Below are 22,235 nucleotides of genomic sequence, written 5' to 3' on the forward strand. Positions count from 1 at the left end.
TTGTAATTTTATCTGTTTAATGTGTTTTACGACTGCCAGTATTGCGTAAGCTTCCCCTGTGAAAATGCTTGCATCGGGATGAAGAACGCCGGCCTCGGGAAAGTATTGGCCTACCGCTATATATGACACAGAAGTGTTTGACTTTGACGCATCGGTAAAGAACTCAGCGCATGTGTATTTATGTTGTAGTTCTAGGAAGTATGTATGTATGTGTGCGAGTGGTGCGTGCTTTGTGACATCAACAAAAGAGACATCACAGTCTATAAGCTGCCACTGCCACGGTGGCAGATATGTTGCAGGAGCCATCAAACTGTGTTCAAGAAGAGGCACACCTGTTTCTTCGGCCAGGCTCCTTACACGCAGCGCGTAGGGCTGCCTAAACGAAGGACGGTTCTCGAACAAGCCAGAAGAAGACAAATCATTAATTGTGAAATGGGAAGGGTGTTTCTTGTCTGCCTGCACCTTCGAAAAGTACAAAAAGGACAGGGAACATCTTTGTAGGTGGAGCGACCATTCATTCGAATCCACGTGCAGGCTCTCCACAGGGCTGGTTCGGAAAGCACGCGTAGAGAGGCGAATGCCTAGATGGTGGACAGGGTCGAGAATTTTCAAGGCTGATGGTGTTGCCGAATGATAGATTATAGCACCGTAATCTAGGTGTGTGCGTACGAGGCTTTTATATAAGTTCATTAAACATTTCCTGTCACTACCCATGTAGTGGGTGACAACACTTTCAAAATGTTCATTGTTTTTAAGCACCTCTCCCTTAAATACTTGATGTGTGGGATGAAGGTTAGCTTAGTGTCTAATATGAGACCAAGAAACTTGTGCTCGGTCTTCACTGACAGAGGTTGACCATGCAGGTCAATGTTGGGGTCAGGATGGAGGCCCCTCTTTCGGCTGAACAAGACACAAGTGCTCTTTTGCGCGTTGAGTATAAAACCATTCTCGTTCGCCCATTGAAATACCTTGTTCAACCCTAGTTGAACTTGACGTTGGCACATTGAGATGTTGCACAATTTGTAACCAATCTGCACATCATCGACATATAAGCAGTAAAAAATATTTCGTGGGATAGACAGGTGCAAGGAATTCATTTTAACTATGAAAAGTGTGCAGCTCAATACACCTCCTTGTGGCACTCCTGTTTCTTGGACAAATACTCGAGATAAGACAGTGCCAACTCGGACACGGAATGTACGGTTGGACAGGTAGCTTTCGATAACTGTCAGCATTCTACCCCGCACACCTAAATGTGACAGGTCTCGCAATATGCCGAAGCGCCATGTAGTGTCATATGCCTTTTTCATATCGAGGAACACAGAAAGAAAAAATTGCTTATGAACAAAAGCGTCGCGAATTTGTGCTTCAATACGGACAAGGTGGTCAGTGGTGGCCCGAGCCTCTCGAAACCCACACTGGTATGGGTCAAGTAGGCCATTAATTTCAAGAAAGTGCATCAGGAGCCTGTTAATCATTTTCTCAAAGACCTTGCAAAGACAGCTGGTTAACGCTATTAGCCTGTAGCGGGAAACTGACACCGGGTCTTTGCCTTGTTTTAGAATTGGGACAACGATAGCTTCCTTCCAGGCTGAGGGTAGCTCGCCGGAAGACCATATCTTATTATACAGGGAGAGGAGAGCTTTTTCGGTTTCAGTGGGCAGGTGTTTTAACATTTCATATGCCACACGGTCCGGGCCAGGGGTAGATTTATTGCAGCAGGTAAGTGAGGCTTGCAGTTAAGCTAAACAGAAAGGTTCATTGTATGCCTCATGTGTTGTGGGTTTGCGCTCCAATCTCCGTTTTTTATTTTGGTTTTGTTTCGTCGGAACACTTCACTATAGTGTGTTGAGCTGGAGACCTGCTCAAAGTGCGCTCCGAGAGTGTTTGCCTGGTCTTCCAAACTCTCCCCTTGTGTGTTCACTAGAGGAAGCGAATGTGCTTTTCGTCCTGCCACCTTACCAACCATGCTCCAGACTCTCGACTCATCTTTGTATGAGTTAATGCCTGATAAAAATTTATGCCGACTTTCCCTTCTCGCCTGTCGGCGCGTCCTCCTTGCTTGCGACTTGACGTTCTTAAAGTTTTACAAGATTCTCGGCTGTGGGCGAGTCTCTAAGCAACCTCCATGCCTTATTTTGTTTTTTTCGAGCATCACGGCACTCATTATTCCACCATGGGACTCGTCGTTTGCTTGACGGTCTACATGTTTGGGGAATACATTTTGTTGCTGCATCAACCAAGAAAGCTGTAAAGTAGCATACAGCATCCTCTATGCTCAATGCCGCCATGTCGGTCCAAAATAATACAGTAATTTTTTTAAACTTTTCCCAATCGGCTTTGTCGGTGAGCCATTTGGGAACTTGTGCAGGACATGTATTTGTTATTGATGTGCTGATAACGATAGGAAAATGGTCACTACCATAAGGATCATTAATGACTTCCCATTTAAGAGGCAGGAGTGATGGGGATATTAAGCTGAGGTCTATTGCTGAGTACGTATTGTTAGCGATGTTGTAATAAGTTGGCTCTTTCCGATTCAGCAGGCACGCACCGGAAGAAAAAAGGAGCTGTTCAATCAGGCGACCTCGAGCATCGCAGCGAGAGTCACCCCATAGATTGCTATGTGCATTGAAATCTCCCAGGAGAATATAAGGTTCTGGAAGTTCCTCTATGAGGGACTCGAATTCATGCTTTTCAAGACGGTGTTGTGGAGGTATGTAGAGCGAGCAAATCATGACGAGCTTATTCAAAAGACGACGAGTGTTGAAGATTGGGCGAGTTGGTTCGTCGTACTTGAACTCGTATAGCGCATTACGGGGAAGAAGAAACGGCCGAGCAGACCGACACAAGAGGACAGAGCGCTAACTTCCAACTCAGTTGGAAGTTAGCGCTCTGTCCTCTCGTGTCGGTCTGCTCGGCCGTTTCTTCTTCCCCGTAATGCACTATACCAGTTCAAATTATTCAAAAGAACTACTCGAACAGCCACCACCTCAAGGGATGTTTGTAATGGTAGGTGTGTGCATGCAATCTTTTGATTGACTATAATGGCAACACCACCGGATGGCACAATGGCATCATTCCGGTCTTTCCGAAAGATAACGTAGTGACGTAAAAAGTTGGTGTGTTTAGGTTTCAGGTGTGTCTTGTACGCACAGCACCTTAGGTGTATGTTTGTGTAAACGTTCCTGGATATCGTCGAGGTTTCTCAACAGTCCTCTGACGTTCCACTGTAGTATTTGTGTCATTTTAATGTAGTGTGATGCTGTGTGTACAGAGGTGTTGCGTTAGTTTACAGGGCCTTTTGGGGGCCCTGTGATTCGAGGTTTTCCTTTTTTGGCGCGCTCCAAGGAGTTGCACCTATCCTTCGGCGTCTGAGGTGCCGGAGGAGTGGGACTTGTATCCATCACCTCTTGTGAGGTGATGGATGGTGCCTGCCGGGCAGGCACATTCACTGAACTTTTGGACCTAACTGCACCTGCAGTGGTCCGAGGTTCAGCAGACACTGGGGTCTGCCGGCCCTGTTTGTCAGGTGGTGGAGCAGCACAGGCTGCTCCAGCCGGGGGCGCTGGCGGCACGACCGTGGTCACACACTGTGTGACATTCGCGGGTGCCGAGACATGTGGCGCAGCGCCCCGGCGCGTCACATCTGCAAAGGAGGGATAAGATGGGTTGTGTATTGCGAAACGTTGGCGCGCTTCTTGGAATGAGAGATTGAATTTAACTTTAAGTTCTACTATTTGCTTCTCTTTTTTCCACGCGGGGCATGATCGTGAGTAGGCAGCGTGATCTCCTTCACAGTTCGAACAATGAGTTGTTTCTGAGGTGCAGTTGTCCGATATGTGTTGAATGGATGCGCATTTTGTGCAAGTGGCACGCCCTCTGCAACTCTGCGATCCATGACCGAAACGTTGGCACTTGAAACATCGACGAGGGTTGGGAATGTATGGTCTTACACGAAGCTTACAATAGCCGGTTTCGATTGATTCTGGTAGGTCACTTGTTTCGAAGGTAATTATTACGTTTTTTGTTAAGGTCAGTTTGTTGTTGCACCTTATTGTTATTCGTTGGACTTTGACCACGTTCTGGTCCTGCCAACCTTCGAGCAGCTCACTTTCAGAAAGCTCAGTAAGATCATCATCAGAAATTACGCCACGAACAGTGTTCATGGACCTGTGTGGGCCCACCGAAAATGAGGTTTCCCCAAAGGCTACAAGCCTAGACAGCTTTTCATACTGAGCTTTGTCACGAACCTCCAGAAGAAGATCGCCACTTCCCATCTTTGTCACTTTATAACCTGGGCCTATTGCTTCTGTGAGAGTTTTAGAAACGAGGAAAGGTGAAATGGCTCGGACTGTCTTCTTTTCGTTTTGACTGTGGATTACATGGTACTTTGGGAATGTCGGCTTTGGTGTGTTAGGCAGGAAAGTATCTTCGGTGCGCCACCTTTTTAGGGAGCGATCAGGAAGAGGGGGAAAAGCTTTTGCCATAAAAATACTATAAAATTCGGCGGCGATGGTGGCCACCCACCACCGAGCCCAACAAGGGGACGCTACAAGGTTGACTAGTGAACACTTGGAGACGCCAGCCATGCATCGCCGCTATAACTGAGTATAACAACCCAAAAAAAAAAAAATCCGCGTGTTGATGAAACTGCATTAGGAGGCCTGGGGTGTGGCCTCACCGGCAAACACCGCCGAGAACGCACTCCCTCACCAGAGAAGGATTGGCCACCCTGGTGCAGTATCTGGCCACTACCTCCCACATGCTTACGTCAAATAACTCATGGCCCTCAGTCCCCAGCAGCTGCGAAGCAACTGACCACGGCGGCGGTCAGATCTGCAACGCAGCAGAGGGTGCTAAGAATCTCTCGATCCGGACAGGCCGCCATTGGAACCTGAACTTGGCAACGTTTAACGCTAGAACCTTATCTAGTGAGGGAAGTCTAGCTGTACTATTCGAGGAGCTAGAGGGTGTTAAATGGGATATAATAGGGCTCAGTGAGGTTAGGAGGACAGATGAGGCCTATACGCTGCTACAGAATGGGCACGTCCTTTGCTACAGGGGCTTGGCAGACAGAAGAGAACTGGGAGTGGGGTTCCTAATTCACAGAAACATAGCTGGCAACATAGAGGAATACTATAGCATTAATGAAAGGGTGGCAGGTATCGTAATTAAACTGAATAAAAGATACAAAATGAAGGTAGTACAGGCTTACGCGCCTACATCCAGCCATGATGACGCTTCAGTTGAAAGCTTCTATGAAGACGTGGAATCGGCAATGAGTAAGGTAAAAACACAGTATACTATGGTGATGGGCGACTTTAATGCAAAGGTAGGGAAGAAGCAGGCTGGAGACCAGGCAGTAGGAGATTATGGCATCGGTACTAGAAACGCCAGAGGAGAGCTACTAGTAGGATTCGCAGAACGCAATAATTTACGGATTTTGAATACCTTCTACCGAAAATGAGAAAACCGCAAGTGGACATGGAGGAGCCCTAATGGCGAAAATAAGAACGAAATAGACTTTATAATGAGTGCACACCCTGGAATCGTTAAGGATGTGGAAGTCATTGGCAAGGTACGATGCAGTGACCATAGAATGGTACGGTCTCGAATTCGCCTAGACTTGAAGAAGGAACGACAGAAACTGATACGCAAGAAGCCAATCAATCAGCTAGCACTGAGAGGGAAAGTACAGGAATTCAGAGTGTCGCTGCAGAACAGGTATTCGGCTCTTAGTGAGGAAACCAACCTTAGCGTAGATACAATGAATGATAATCTGACGAGTATCATTACGGAGTGTGCAGTGGAAGTTGAAGGCCGGGTAGTTAGACAGGACACTGGCAAGCTTTCCCAAGAAACGAAGAACCTAATTAAGAAGCGTCAAATCATGAAAGTGTCAAGTACAACAGACAAAATAGAACTGGCACAGCTTTCGAAGTTGATTAATAGACGTAAGGTATGCGATGTAAGAAGGTATAACATGGAGAGAATTGAACACGCTCTGAAAAACGGAGGGAGTGTCAAAGCATTGAAGAGGAAACTTGGGATAGGCAAAAGTCGGATGTATGCACTAAGGGACAAAGAAGGCAAAATAACTACCAATATGGATAGGATAGTTAAAATAGCGGAGGAGTTTTACAGAGATCTGTACAGTAGCCGAGACAACCACGACCTTAATACTATAAGAACTAGCAGTAACCCAGATTACACCCCACCAGTAATGATAGAAGAAGTGAGAAAAGCTTTGGAGAGCATGCAAAGGGGCAAAGCTGCTGGTGAGGATCAGGTAACATCAGATTTGCTGAAAGATGGAGGACAGATTGTGTTAGAAAAACTAGCCACCCTGTTTACGAGGTATCTCCTGACGGGAAGAGTACCAGAGTCTTGGAAGAACGCTAACATCATCTTAATACATAAGAAAGGAGATGACAAGGACTTGAAGAATTACAGGCCGATCAGCTTGCTCTCTGTAGTATACAAGCTATTTACAAAGGTAATTGCTAACAGAGTAAAGAAAACATTAGAATTCAATCAACCAAAGGAACAAGCAGGATTTCGAACAGGCTACTCAACAATTGACCACATTCATACTATCAATCAGGTAATAGAGAAATGCTCAGAGTATAACCAACCACTATACATAGCCTTCATAGATTACGAGAAGGCGTTTGATTCAGTAGAAATATCAGCCGTCATGCAAACACTGCGGAATCAGGGCGTAGATGAAGTATATATAAACATTCTGGAAGAAATCTACAGGGGATCAACTGCTACCATAGTGCTTCATAAAGAAAGCAACAGAATACCAATCAAGAAGGGTGTAAGGCAGGGGGACACAATTTCCCCAATGCTATTTACCGCGTGCTTACACGAGGTTTTCAGAAGCCTAGAATGGGAGCAGTTAGGGATAAGAGTCAATGGAGAATACCTTAGTAACCTGCGCTTCGCCGATGACATTGCATTGCTGAGTAACTCGGGGGACGAATTGCAACTCATGATTACGGAGTTAGACAAGGAGAGCAGAAAGGTGGGTCTTAAAATTAATCTGCAGAAAACGAAAGTAATGTACAACAACCTCGGCAAGGAGCAGCGCTTCGAGATAGGTAATAGTGCACTTGAAGTTGTAAAAGACTATGTCTACTTAGGGCAGGTAATAACCGCAGAGCCGAACCACGAGATTGAAGTAACTAGAAGAATAAGAATGGGGTGGAGCACATTCGGCAAGCACTCTCAAATTATGACAGGTAGATTGCCACTATCCCTCAAGAGGAAGGTATATAACAGCTGTATCTTGCCGGTACTTAGCTACGGAGCAGAAACCTGGAGACTTACAAAGAGGGTTCAGCTTAAATTGAGGACGACGCAGCGAGCAATGGAAAGAAAAATGGTAGGTGTAACCTTAAGAGACAAGAAGAGAGCAGAGTGGATTAGGGAACAAACGGGGGTTAAGGATATCATAGCTGAAATCAAGATGAAGAAATGGACATGGGCAGGGCATGTAGCGCGTAGACAGGATAACCGCTGGTCATTAAGGGTAACTGACTGGATTCCCAGAGAAGGGAAGCGGGTTAGGGGGAGACAGAAGGTTAGGTGGGCAGATGAGATTAAGAAGTTTGCGGGTATAAATTGGCAGCAGCAAGCACAGGACCGGGTTAACTGGCGGAACATGGGAGAGGCCTTTGTCCTGCAGTGGACGTAGTCAGGCTGATGATGATGATGATGATGATGAACAACCCAAGGTTGGGTAACTACACAGGGTTAACTCTCGCCGCCAGGAAATTCGGAAGTAAACGGAAAAGACAAGATGACAGGACAGATAAAAAGTGAGAGATAAAGACGAAGATGTAGGAAGAGAGAGATAGGAAAAGGCGACTGCCGATTTCCCCTGGGTGGGTCAGCCCAGGGGTGCCGTCTACGTGAAGCCGGGACCAAAGGGGTGTGTTGCCTCTGCCGGGGAGGGCCTTAAAGGTCCAATCACCCGGCGTCGGCTCAACCCCCAGGATCCCCTTTTCTCCGAACACGGCAAAGCCATGCACGGCTAGGCGTGAGAGGGAGTCAAAACTCCCTTGTTAGCTCGGGTCCGTGGTGTCGCTACACACTAAACGCCTACTTGCGCAGGCGTCCCTGCGGGGAGAGGCAGAGTATATGCGATTGTTTAGATCACACTGATTACTGATGTGTTGTGCGTGTGCTTCAGCTTTTTTGCATGTCATGTAGCCTGGTAAAGACAAACTGTCAATATGGTGACCCAATCTATCTTAGAATCAACACAAAAATCACAGCATACCGTAAAAACCCGCGTATAGTTCGGACCCGCGTATAGTCCGAGGTGTAACTCGGGGATAGCAAACGCGAGAAAAAACATTTTCACGCGAATATTGTTCGAGGAAAACAGAAAAAATGCATTTATTTACACACTTGAATGCGCACGCACGCGCGCGCACGATTAGTCGTCGTCTTCGTCTGACACACTGTCTTCCGAATCTCCCTTGTTCGAAATGTCCTCCCACGGCACCTCATCCTCCGTGAATGCGGGCCCACGCCTCGACGATCCACGAGCAGAGCAAAGCTGGCGAGGCCCGTTTCAGCCGAACTGCTGCTCCGCGGCACAGTTGCCGATGGTTTCGGCAGCAGAAATAACTTTCCTCTTAAAGGCAGCCGAGTACTGCCTGCGTGGTCCCGACATGGCTTAAAATCACGGAAGTAAAATCGTGGCCGTCGTGATGTGCGCCAAGTGTTTGCAATGGCCACTGTTGCTCGACTGATGCACGCCTGTACCTGTAGGTCTCTAGGAATAACGCCGCTCACGCTACCACGCCACCTAACGTATAAGTGCGCAGACACCTCATAATGATGATAGTACCACCAATGCCGAAACCAAAACTGAATTCGGGCCGAAACTTTTTTGGGATCCGCATATAGTACGGGGCTGAAATTTTGCACCCTAAATTTTAGAAAAAACCCCCGGGCTATACGCGGGTTTTTACGGTATTCCCGAAGTGAGTGATGATGAGTGGGCAAAGCAGTGGGATCGTTCAATGTTTCCGTAAATCACCTGTGACATTGACAGCTCTGCATGTAAATGAGTGTCAAAGCATTGTACAGCAATATACAATATTTATTGATCAAAAATGGTAGGTTGAGTTGAGTTGTGAATGTCGTTTCACTTTCATTACTACTGCTTTGTGGTATCATATCTAGCCTGCAATTGGCAAAAACGAGGTCTGTGCACATTCCCCTGGTGGTTGTTGGTTGTTTCCAGCCAGCCATAGGAAATGCATCGTAGAGCATATCGAGACATCATACCCTGCACAAGTCAGTCATTGTACACACTCATCATCGTCATGGTGTACAGTAAGTACCTTGCATATGCTGTGCCATGATGGCAGAAAGAAAATGTGTGGTCAGGAATACGCCTGTTTTTTATCGACATGACGTGTAACAACAGGCAGCGCATATCGCTCGACCCTAAGGAGCTTTGCCCCTAATGGAAGCTTGAGGTAAAACATCCGTCTCTGCAAAAAAGAACCCTTCTGCACTGTTGCCTGGCAAAAACCAAGCCGCAGATGCAAACCACCAGGGTTTAATCTTGCCTAGCTGTGCATGTGCCAAGGAGCAGTTTCTGCCACCAAGCCACGCCCACTGACAGTCCGCGAAGCAGCCCTACCGAGCACCAGCAACGAAAGGCCCGCACTTGTACTTCCACAGTCAGTTTTGCCCGTTAGTTTCTGGTGCTGGGGTTTGGACATCATTGCATGGTCTGTGACCAGCTGTGGTTCAACTCGACTCTGTCTACGCCAAGGAAAGCATCAGCCAATAAGGTTATGCTAAGCCGCTTAGATCAACCAATTTCATTGCTTGTCAAGCTTTACATGGCTAGTATGAACTACCTCATCTTTTTTTTTTTTTACTTCAGCATAGTTTCTATTGCACTTCTCTGTTACTAAGAACAATTATTACAGCACCTTCATGAGAGAAAAAAAAAGACTTGCCAGGAACTACAGTTGCATAAAATATCAAATTTAAATACTATAATAAGATTTCAATATAACGAAGTAAAGTGCCCGTTTTACCAAACTTCACATGTATATCAAGTTTGAACTGTACAAGAAAACTCTCAATATAAAGAAGTACTTGACCTTTTATACCTTTGTGTCCATAGAATACAGAAATTTATCTTCAATACAACTAAGCGTCCCTAAAGGGGGTCCTCCAACACTCTTGAAGCACCTTCTTTTATCTGTGTTTACGTAGAGTGATCACTGGCTATAATTTTAGCATTGGTGTAAGTGCTGATATCAAATGATTTAGTATTTTAATCACGACATGGAACCACTGCACTGCTGCTGACCACATCAGCACGTAGTGGCACTCGCCACATATAACAGGGGATGGCTCCAAGCCTATGATTTGATAAACGTAACCCTACAGGAGATCGTGGCTTGTCATCAGAACTGAGATCACTAATGTGTTTTATTTTTCTTTCCTGTGCTCTTTCATCGAACCCCAAACAGACACGGCCACAACAAAAAAGCTCACAGCGACAACAAAGCACAACAGAGATGCTGGCTACCATTTGGCCTCTAGATCTTTAGCTTGCACAGGTCGCATGTGCATACGAAAGACCTTTCTCTCTCTTTTCCCTTTTCTTCCTTTTGCAAGTTAGCAAGCAGTCTCTTTCCGCACGTGTGGTAGGCTCTTGATTGTTGTTGAAGAGGTGCATTGCACCTCTTTACCGCCCTTCACCGCCTTGGTCGTTCCACAAGTTCCTTTCTCAGAATAAAAGAAGGGAGTGAGACGAAATGTTGTAAAGAACAGCAGAAAATACCTCGCTTCGAAACAGTTGCGCCCACTCCCGTTTTGGCAAGTCAGGCGTCAGGCACCACATTTGTTACTTTGACAACAGACTCAACATTACGTTAGAAGGAACACAAAACAATGGTGCGAGAGCTTCCCCTACATAGGCTCTTCTAGCTCATTTCATTGGGGGAGCCATCTGAAGTCACCGGGCTAGTCAGGGCGCGTGATATGTGCTCAGGTAAAGCCGCGAAAATCAAGTTAAGGGTAGGCATTTTGATGTGAAGCAGCTCTTTGACTAGCCTGCATACCTGCCAAGTTTAAGGATTCTGCACCCGGAAGATTTCTGCAACGAAAGCGCGGGGGGGGGGGGGGGGGGGCAATTGAAAGAAAACAAACAAAAAACGAAAGAGAACAAACAAAAGAAATCATCGCGAAAAACAAAATAAGGGGGGGGGGGGGTCCCAATTGCAAACATCGGCGTTGCAGTCTCGCATTGGCTAGGAGTGGCTGAACACACAAGGGCAGGTTTTCCCACTGGGGTGAGAGTCGTAAAGTGGGAGCGCAAATACTGCCGAAATTTCGCGTCATCAAAACAACTAGCAAAATCAATTTCCATCAAAACAACTCGCGTATGTCTTCCTGGGACACACGTGAACGGATGGGACAGTGCAACTGGCTGCCACGAAAGATAGGGTCATAGCTTCGCTTGGTACTCGATTCATTTGACAGAAACGCCAACACGCGCCGAGCTTTTTTGCGTCGTTACTGCCTGTAATCTACCGCTGCGTTAGCCCATGCCCTCGGAGCTCCTAGATCGCTATCGCGTCACTACGGTCAAACGCGTCTAGCCTTTTTTTACGTCTTTACTGCCTGTAATCTAGCTCTGTGTTAAGGCCTGACCACAAATACCCATCGCAACACGTCGATGCACGTCTTTTCGACGCGGTGTCGAGCTCTCTCTCATATAGAAAGAGACTAAAAGCGTGCGCCTTCGCGTAGCCACGCGCCCACTCGCCACGTCAAAAAGCCTCGCGCTGACGCGCTGCAACAAATATGTGGTGTCAGGCCTTTCGCTGCCTGCCCTCGGAGATCGTAGATCGCCATCGCGTCGTTGCGGCCGCTGTTTTGTGCACGACAGTTGCGGCAAACAGCGTAGTTTCCTTTTCAATCCGCGTGCGCTGGCTGCGCACGTTTCTTCTAAACCAAGTCCTTTAAATATATCTATGATCGCATCTGCCGCAGTTTCAACCACAAAGTTTGCAGAAAGCAACGTCGCTTTGACTGGTCAAGCGTTGGATGTGCACTCACTTTCAGTTCTGTAGGTTACGTCATCGCCGTACATTACCGTGTCAAGAACAACCCCGTTTTCGTCCACAACGGTTGTGGCAACGACAACCACACGCGCTTGTAGAAGACTGTGCATGCGCTGGTCACACACGTACTTCTGAAGCCTCGAGCACAGTGTTCTCGGCCCTTCTTCAACGTTTTCGGTACAAAATTTCATATCACCCACCGCAATTAGGACAAGTGTTTGGAACATTCGAGTTTTGGCCCAATGGACACAGTAGAATTTGGCTGGGGAATTCAGCGAATTCGTATCAGCCGCGATTTCGCATCACTGAGATTCTATTTTACGTTTAGTTGAACGCCTCTTAAATTCGTTTATAATAAAATGCGGTGGGTTCACATAAAGCCTGGAGTGGATTGGCCTGTATATTCAGGGAGACTTTCATGACAACCGTACACACACAAAACGCGGTCGAAATCCGGGAAACTTGGCAGGTACGCTGTCCCTTCGAGCATCCTACGAACGCGCCACAACGCACTACCCTTACGCAGGTGATGGAGCGGTGCCAAGTGGTTTAAGCCTCAGATGCACGTTGACATCACTCTCTCTCTTGCCTGCCGCGCACTCGCCGCAGTGCCCACAGCTGCCGCCTCGTCCATTCACCCGCAACACCTATTGCAACTGCCGCTCGCTTCGCTGCCACGACTGCCACACCTCCCCACACACCACGCTGCTGCTTTGCATCCCATCAAGGCTCCCTTTGGGAACATGGTATGAATTATTTTTCTTGTATATTGCATTTTCTGAATAAAAACTTAGCACTGCAAGCAATTATCACTGCCATTCTTCCTGTATTAGTTTGTTTGTACATAAGTCTACACAACCCAGGAGTAATAAATGGTAGAACAGTGTTGAAGGGCCCCTTCAACTACAATTGCCACATGAAAACCTTTTACTTCAGAAGCCAAGAAATGCTGATAAAGTAAATAAAGGCAATTGAAGAAGGTAAATTATACTTTTATCTGCGCGTCACTCCTTCGTTTGCCATCTTAAAGATGTCTATAAAATGCATTGCTGCTCGCACTATACAAAAAATTTGTAAGCTGCATTCTTTTGTAAGGCACAAGTATGTTTGTCACAACATTGCAGGAGACTCAGCGAAAGAAACACGCACCAAATGGCAGGCTGCATCAGCACTTGGTGGTTGCTGTAGCACAGCAGCCTTTTGCCAGGAGCAATCAAGGACCATGATGTCCTCACGGCTGCTTTGCTGTGAGGGGTCGTAGTGGCGCAAGACGTCGTACTTCGCATCCACTTGCGTAATCGTCTGCATGATAAGATGTACTGCTTAAACAGCTACCATAGCAAAGTCTACTTCCTCAATAGCCGATACCACTCATTTGTCTCATAGTTTAATAGAAACGAACATGACAGACACATTATACACAAAAATCTTGTTACAGTATAATTATTTGTTGATTAAGTAGAGGCTTTGCACTGCTAGTGGCAAGTCCAAGAGTCAAACTTGCATTTTTGTGATCTCATAGAGTTGGAGATCTTTCACGGAGCTCCACAACCCTTTTTCAAGTAACCATCGCATGGCTTCGCTGAAGGAGTTCATTGCCGCATGAACTGACCATAGAAAAGTTTTCTTTATATTCGTCAAATATGAGCAGAAGTATAGCAATTAATCGCACGCTGTAACTGCTTTCTCTCTTCTCTCATTCTGGCAAACACACCGGGAGCTAAGCAGAGAGGTACGGCACTGGAAAAGAAGTTATATCACGCTCGTAATCACCTTGAGCACTTTTTTTTTTAACGCACATTAAAGATACAGTAATTTAAGGTGAAAACTTCACCTATGACAAACCGCAAGAAATGGAACAGACAAGCACTGGGACAGACTGAAAATCGCTTCATTCTTCTCACAAGAACGCATATAAATGCCACAACCACAGAACTTTGCACATGCATGTGTAACAAGACGTATTGCATGCGTAATAACATAAATTTCTAACAAATAATCGGGCACACGAGTCAGCACCAGCGCTTGCGTTTTCTTTGTGCTTCCTCTTGGTTTGCACCGAAATTTTCACCTCAAATCAGGGTGTCTTCCAATTTAATTTTTCCAAACACCCCGACTTCCATGTTTTTCATGATGATCTAACCAAATTCTAGGACTGGTAAGTCTGCTTGGAAAATAGGAAACAAACCTTCGACAGGAGAGAAGAAAAGAAGCACTCAAATTTGCTGCAAACCCTGCCTTATTACCTTGGCTGAGAGCGTCCTTTATAATATACGTATACCATATTGTTACGAGTAACTTCTTTAATAATCTATTCACAATGGACAGAGCTCGGCGAGCAAGATGGCACCAGTCCAGCATCAACCAAAACTGACTTCATCCTCTTCTTTCATGCAGCTGTGTTGTGGCGGCTGTTATGTATCATAAACCCCGGCGGTAGAAGCACCGTCCCAGTGCATAATCCATCAGGAAATGCCAAAGGGGGGGTAAAAGGGCTTCAGCAAAGCCACGTGAACGGTGTCGCTTGAAGGTGACGATGACTTTGTTGGATTGGTTGAAACAATCTCGTACGTGACGTCAGTCACCTGGCGAATGATACGGAATGGTCCAGTGTAGGGCGACAACAGTTTCTCAGACAGTCCCACACGATGAGTGGGTGGCTATAGGAGCATGAGAAAACTCGGGAAAAAGTGCATGTCCCTATGATGAAAATTGTAGAGCTGTCGTTAGTGCTCCTGTGAGGCCTGTAGACGGTTACGGACAACTTGATGCTCGTGGTCGGCGCAGGCGATGGCTTCCCCAGCATACTCAGTGGCCACAAGTAGCAATGTGTCCAAGTGTAGAGTTGGTTCACGGCCATATAGGAGATAGAAGGACGAATAGCCGGCAGTGTTGGTATAGGAGAAATTGTAGGCGAATGTCACACGGCAAATGAATGTCCCAATCTTGGTGGTCAGTCGCAACATATTTGGCGAGTATATTAGTTATGGTCCTGTTGAGGCGCTCCGTGAGGCCATTCGACTGGGGACGTTTTGAAGTAGTAAATTTGTGCTTGGTATGGCAAGACCTCAGGCTTTCATGAACGACAGCTGAGAGGAAGGTGCGGCCACGTTCTGTGAGAAGTTGGCGAAGAGCTCCGTGCAATAATATTAAGTCGTACAACAGAAAGTCCGCAACGTCCGTAACACAACTGGTCAGGAGTGCTCGTGTGATTTCGTACAATGTCGCGCAGTCTGGGGCGACAGCAATCCATTCATTTCCGGCTGTGGAGGGTGGAAAAGGGCCGAGCAGGTCGAGACCAACTCGACAAAAAAAAAACGTTCAGCGGGAATGTCAATCAACTAAAGGTAGCCAGCTGGAAGGGCAGACAGCGTTTTGTGATGATAGCAGGGCTCACAAGTAGCGACATAGCGACGAACCGAACAGGCAAGCTCAGGCCAGAAAAACGACGTCGTACACAGTCGTGTGTGCGAGAAACGCCCAAGTGGCCCACCATGGGAACGTCATGAAGTTAACTGAGGGCAGTCAAACGCAGGTGTGCTGAGATGACAGGAAGTAGGTCAGATCCGAAGGAATCAAGGTTACGGCGGCATAGGACCCCATCTTTGACCAGAAACATTCGTAGGGACGGATCACGAGGCGTTGACACCAGTTTGTTAATGAAAGAGTTTTTAAGAAGCATCCCGACGCTGCTCTTCGCCAAGGTTCAGTAGCTGTGACATGGAAAAAACGTCCGGGGATAAACAATCCGCATCCTCATGCAATCGCCCTGTTTTATACATTATAGAGAATGTGTATTCTTGAAGGCGTAGGGCCCAATGAGCGAGACATCCTGTTGGGTCCTTCAGTTAGTCTAGCCAGCAGCAGAGCGCGTTGGTGACGACATGGAATGAGCGCCCGTAATGGTGTGGACGAAACTTGGCGATTGCCCACACAAGGGCGAGACTTTCGCGCTCCATGATGAAATAGTTGCGCTCGGCTGAAGGTCACAGTTGGCTTGGGTAGGCTATAACACGGTCGTGTATCATTAGTGCTGGAATAGCACTGCTCCTATGCAGTGTTCGCTGACGTCCGTGAGAACTTTGGTTGGGGCTGATAGATCAAAGTGAGCAAAGATTTGTGGCATTGTAGGCAGGATTAGAAGTTGGGAAAACGATGATGCTTGGTCATGGCTCCAGTAAAACGAGACGTCTTTCTTCAAGACCTCCGTGAGGGTGTGTGCAATGGTTGCAATGTCCTTAACAAAACATTTAAATAGGAACACAACCCCACAAAACTGCAGACATGCTTTGTGGTCTTCAGAACAGGAAAGACTGTAATTGCACAAATTTTCTCTGGGTCTGGATGCATAACTTGGGCATCGACAAGGTGACCAAGCACGGAGATTTGACGACGAGCGAAGTGGCACTTGGAGGCATTCAACTGAAGTCCGGCTCAACATAAAACGTCCATAATAGCTGATAAACGATCGAGATGTGAGTCGAATGCGGGCGAAAAGAAAAGTAACATCATCAAGGTAACACAAGCAGGTGGACCATTTGAACCCTTGGAGCAATGAGTCGATCATTCTTTCAAATATGGCTGGCGCATTGCAGAGACCAAAGGGCATCACCTTAAACTGATGAAGACCGTTAGGAGTGATGAATGCGGTCTTCTTCCGGTCCATCTCGTCGACGGCTATCTGCTAGTCGCCTGACCGAAGGTCAATAGTTGAAAAATAAATAGTACTGCATAGGCATTTGAGGCTGAAGAGGGCGGCGATGAGGAAGTAACAGCAGTTGAAGCATTTGAGGGGTCACCGGTGTTGCGACCGCTGCGAGTCTCCATCGAGGTACAGAAGTTGTCAACCTCCACCAATAATGTTATGACTAACTTTTTTAATAATCTGTTCACAATCGACAGAACTCAGCGAGCGAAATGGCGCCAGTCCAGCATCAACCAAAACAGACTTTGTCCTCTTTCATGCAGTTGCATTGTGGTGGCTGTTATATATCAATATTTAACACAATAAATGTGTATCTGCAAACAGAATAGCTACTTCATTTACACCATTAATGGTATTGCTGTTTCAGCGATTCAATCTATCACTGCAGCATAGAGATTTGAAGCTGAGTGTCTTCCAGGGTGGAGCACATTTGGCAAGCACTCTCAAATTATGACAGGTAGATTGCCACTATCCCTCAAGAGGAAGGTATATAACAGCTGTATCTTGCCGGTACTTAGCTAGGGAGCAAAAACCTGGAGACTTACAAAGAGGGTTCAGCTTAAATTGAGGACGAAGCAGCGAGCAGTGGAAAGAAAAATGGTAGGTGTAACCTTAAGAGACAAGAAGAGAGCAGAGTGGATTAGGGAACAAACAGGGGTTAAGGATATAGTTGAAATCAAGAAGAGGAAATGGTCATGGGCCGGGCATGTAGCACGTAGACAGGATAACCACTGGTCATTAAGGGTAACTAACTGGATTCCCAGAAAAGGCAAGTGGGTTAGGGGGAGACAGAAGGTTATGTGGGCAGATGAGATTAAGAAGTTTGCGGGTATAAATTGGCTGCAGCAAGCACAGGACCGGATTAACTGGCAGAACATGGGAGAGGCCTTTGTACTGCAGTGGACGTAGTCAGGCTGATGATGTCTTCCATCAGTTTTCGTTCTTGCGACTGAATCTATTTCACAAGAACCACAGTTCTTTTTTTTTTTTTGGCATCCTCTCCAAGCTTTTTTCCTATCTGATATTTGTACTTCAAACTATGTTCTTGTTTGTAAAGTATTTTGCAGTACCGCCTCCTGTGTGAGAAACCCCTCATCGTACACCAACTTTTGTGCTTCAAGTGACTCCTCCCTTATAGTAATCATTGCTTACTTTAATGAAAATTGCCCCTCCATGAAAGAATTTTCATGTGAAATGCAAAGTGCCATCTTCACAAACAGCGTTAGTTTTTTATGAAAACTTCAACAGAATAGTATCCACCAAGTCTGTTAGCACTCTCTTGCACAATCAAACTTTCATGTGCAACGCTTGCAAGAACACTTGTATATATGATCAGCCATTCTGTAGTTTAGATGAACTTGTTGTGTGAGTTGGTGCTTCTTAACAAAAAAGAAAATGCTGTGGAACCTGCACATGCACATGAGAGCAATGTGTGTGTCTCGTCTATGTGTCTTTTTTTTTTATGTGGCGGCACAGAGCAATCTGTGAGGCCGCAACAGAAGGCAAGACAACATCGCCAACAGTGACTGAGGGTGAAATTGACGAAATGAAAAGACTGTCAGTCAAAATCTATAGTGCCCATGAAGTGTCTGTACTTGCACTGCACACAAGTAATTCTCAGTCTGAGGTAGGGTATGCAGAGAACTTAATAACACCAACACTCTGAAATTTGAACTTGTGGTACTTAAAGGAACCCTGCAAGTGTTTTGACATAGCCAGAAAATGCCTGCCATCAACCGTCAAGGCTCGTGTGATAGCACTTCACACAGCAGGGAATTTATTTCCATCGCAAAGACTAAGATCTCTCCTATCGGTAAAATATGCAGGCTACAAGGGAACAAGCATCAACTCATTTTATGACTGCTAAAGCCCTGTGGGTGTTTCTTTTGAGTGCAATAAATAAAAAATATATGTATTGCTATTTAGAAACGCTTGAAAGGTCTCAAACACAGAGTCAGAAAAATAATTTACGTGTGGGCACTCTCCACCCACCGTGACGGAGACCACGTCCAGATAATGTAGGCTTTAGTACATGCACCGGCCGCAGTATCGTAGCACTATAGCAGAGGGGTGCTGCAACATGGGGGGGCTAAAGGAAGTGAGCGAGACGAGGCAGACACACATTCTTCTTTTTTCTTGTAAGTATACAATCGCCTCTCATTAATTCAAACTCGAAGAGACCTGTTACTTTTGTTTGAATTATCCAGAAATTCGGATTATGAGAAATTCTTGATATATGGCTGTGGGTGAGCTGACACCACACATTACGATTAGGCATTAATTTTATCATATTTAAAAAATCTTTAAGTGTTTTTAAACCCCAGCTGCACGCAATAAACAGAAAGCAGAGGTGTGAGGTCCACGAGTTTATCGGCCTTATCTGAACTTTTCAAGAAATCGTCAATTGCGAACTGCTTCTTTGCTATATGTGCCTTCAGCACAAAATCCTCTATAGTACTAGTTAAGAAGCACCAAAGTTGGCCATGTGTGTGCTTTTTTTCAAACATTTGTTTATTAGCAAGATTTTTTTCCTTGAAGGCCTGAGGTGCTTATTTTTCATTTTTAGATTGTTAGAATTATATAAGAACACAAATTTTTAAATAGCAGTGCAAGTGTGCAACAGCCAAAATTGAATTTGAAGCAATTTTCGGAGCAGTAAATGTTACTTTCAAAGCACTAAAATCCGAATTCGGAGCAGGCAGGGGAAAGACTGCTGAGACTAAATTGAGAGTAGTTTTTGGAGCAGCGAAATTTCAATTTTTGAGCAGAAGAATCTTGCTTGAGAGCAGTTAACAGCATTTATTATGTTGCCCTGGGAGCCTTAAATTATGAATATTTAGCAACATGGGGGGCACCAGTGCATATTTTAATTGGTTTATAATACACATAACACTGAAACAGATTTTGAAGGAAGTTTTTAAAGAGATTATCGCCAGGTATGAACTGCACTACCTTATTACATACCCTGTGACCTATCTGACCCTCGTAACAAACATGTGAAATAATATCCAATACAAAAAAAGTTTTGTTGAATATAGGTTCCTCGGAAACATTTAAAAAGAAAAATGCTTCACACTCAAAAAGAAATTAAAAAATTGAGAATGCACAAGAATCTTTGTTACGTGACCAAACAGTGGTCCTTCCCTTAAAGAAGCCTGACATTATACAGTCGAACCCCGCTACCTCGAAACTCACGGGGCACAAAAAATATTTCATTGAAGCGGGAATATCATTGTAGTAAAACCGAAAAAAATATACCTGATCTCAGCTAGCAAAACAAAGGAACGTTTATTCTTAAAATTAGAAAAGTGTCCACTGCTTCCTATTCTTTTCCAGCAGCGTCACAATGCAATTCAAAGTCATGCATAGCGAGGCCATTGTGAAAACAACGCTGCAACAACGCCTACAACCGCTTTCGTTAATTTACCAAACAGTTGCATTAACACGTTAACACCAGTAGCCGTCCGCTGTCATGTGTATCCGACAACGCCGAGATGGAGGCAGGGTATCGTGAAGCGGTGCCTTTTGCCTTATTCTATACCATTCTTATCATCCATCACTCGTGGCTAGCTGATATGATTGATAATGCGGTCGAACAGCCGCTTTGATTAGGTACCACACTGGCCAAGCGCGAATAAAATAATAAGTGTTGGAATAGGAAAAGGCATCGCTCCGCGGTTGCACGCAGCAGCTGCGTGAAGAAAACCATGAACCACGACCTCCTCTATAAAGTTTATAGAAGAAAAAGTGTTCGTTGTGACAACAATATTTATGCATTGACTCCTATGGACTGCTGACGGGGAATCGTGAATTTTTCGTTGTATCGGAATTTTCATTGAAGCGGCGTTTGTTGTAGTGGGGTTCGACTGTAGCAACAAGAGCTGTTAACAGACAGCAAGAGCACACTGCACCGCCATTGACGGCCACCTCGTGTGGGACCACCTTCAAGATTCCAGCGCGAGAGCCAAGAAACCTTGCCGCACCGACTAGCTCATAAAGTGCATGCGTATGACACTAAGTGATAAGCGAATGATACTGATTACGCCTCTCCACGCGAGCAACCATGCATCATTAGTACGGCACACGTTGACCATTTCTTTTTTTATCGTACGTGATCACCGCTGACATAGAACTCTCGATAATACATCGACTTGCGATTGCCGCTCCGCGACTCACATTAAGCACTTGCACAGCGCAGATAAGAAATTCGTGTCCACGCAAACAAACCCCCGAATGTACAGAGAGGGCTTTTATTGCATAACAAGAAAAGAAAGAAAACAGTCGCACTGCCGCCAACCAAAACACCAATTGGGCAAAGCCTAGAAGCATAGCCCAGAGCTGGCACACACACAGCGATGCCTCTTAAAGCGCATGTTGAAAGTTCATATTATAACAGAGCAGTGACAAATCACCGTTTATGAAAACTGTGCCACGTGATCAACGAAGCATCAAGAGTCATGATTAAAGCGCCGAGGTGCCTGTTCATTCGTTAAAAATGGTTTGAAAGCCACAGCTTCACAAATAACCAAGTGTTTCTTTCTACCTGCAGACACCGATGCACGCATTTCACATGCGATGGCTTTTTTTTTAAATGCAAAATGCAATAATAACTCACTTGTCTAAATAAGTTATTAGCTAATGGGCGTAAACCGGGAATGGGCTGCATGCATTCTGTTGCTCACGAAACCCATTTTGAGAACCCATGTGCACGTGCCAGAGCATCCAGGAGATGCGTCGCATCTAGGAAAATGACTTCACGTTTACAGTTACTCACATACGGCAAACGTGCACAAGTAGGTGGCCGCACGTAGCAGCATCCACATGAAAACCACAGCAACAGGAGGAACGCGCAAACCACAACAAAAAACCTGAGAATCAACCCCACTACACTCGCCACTCGACTCTGTGGTTTTCGCAAGGTGACAGTGACACCAGAAGCCAGTAGAAGCTGCACGCTCAATGCACGACAGCACATTTTTGCGGTGTCGCGTGTATTTACAACAGTTAAAAAGAGATTATGGCAGCACCATGGGAGCCTTCGTCACAAGAAAAGTGCAAAGTACAGAAACAAACACGATCGGGCATGCCCTATTAGTCAACTCGGCATTTTTCTTACTGAAGCTGAGGATGGCATCAAAATTCTAGCTTTCGAGGCTGTTTTGAAGCAGTTCGCGCAATTTTCGCGATTTTTATGCTTTTGGAGAAGCTTGGCACAAAAAAACAGAAATGTATCAAAAATGTGCAATATGCACAGCTGTCTTACCCCTGAGCAGGTGTTATAGGGAAAAAATAATTTTTTATCACGGAAAACCAAATTTAGAGCAGTATCAAAAAGAAGGCTTACATTATAGAAAAGATGTGTACAAACCACTCAACATTTTCTTAATCGTGCAGAGTGAATGTGGGAACTG

General features: G+C 45.6%; 1 protein-coding gene across 1 annotated transcript in view; it reads right to left on the bottom strand.

Moving 5' to 3' along the window:
* The window catches only part of Zwilch (zwilch kinetochore protein), a 153,148-nt gene that overhangs the window by 112,343 nt on the left and 18,570 nt on the right, over nucleotides 1-22,235 (bottom strand). The window contains exon 7 of the mRNA XM_037423688.2: nucleotides 13,269-13,421. Coding sequence (XP_037279585.1) covers nucleotides 13,269-13,421 — 153 coding nt within the window. The remainder of the gene's footprint in view (nucleotides 1-13,268; nucleotides 13,422-22,235) is intronic.

The sequence above is a fragment of the Rhipicephalus microplus genome, chromosome 4 (assembly GCF_043290135.1).
Source record: "Rhipicephalus microplus isolate Deutch F79 chromosome 4, USDA_Rmic, whole genome shotgun sequence".
NCBI classification, from domain to species: domain Eukaryota; kingdom Metazoa; phylum Arthropoda; class Arachnida; order Ixodida; family Ixodidae; genus Rhipicephalus; species Rhipicephalus microplus.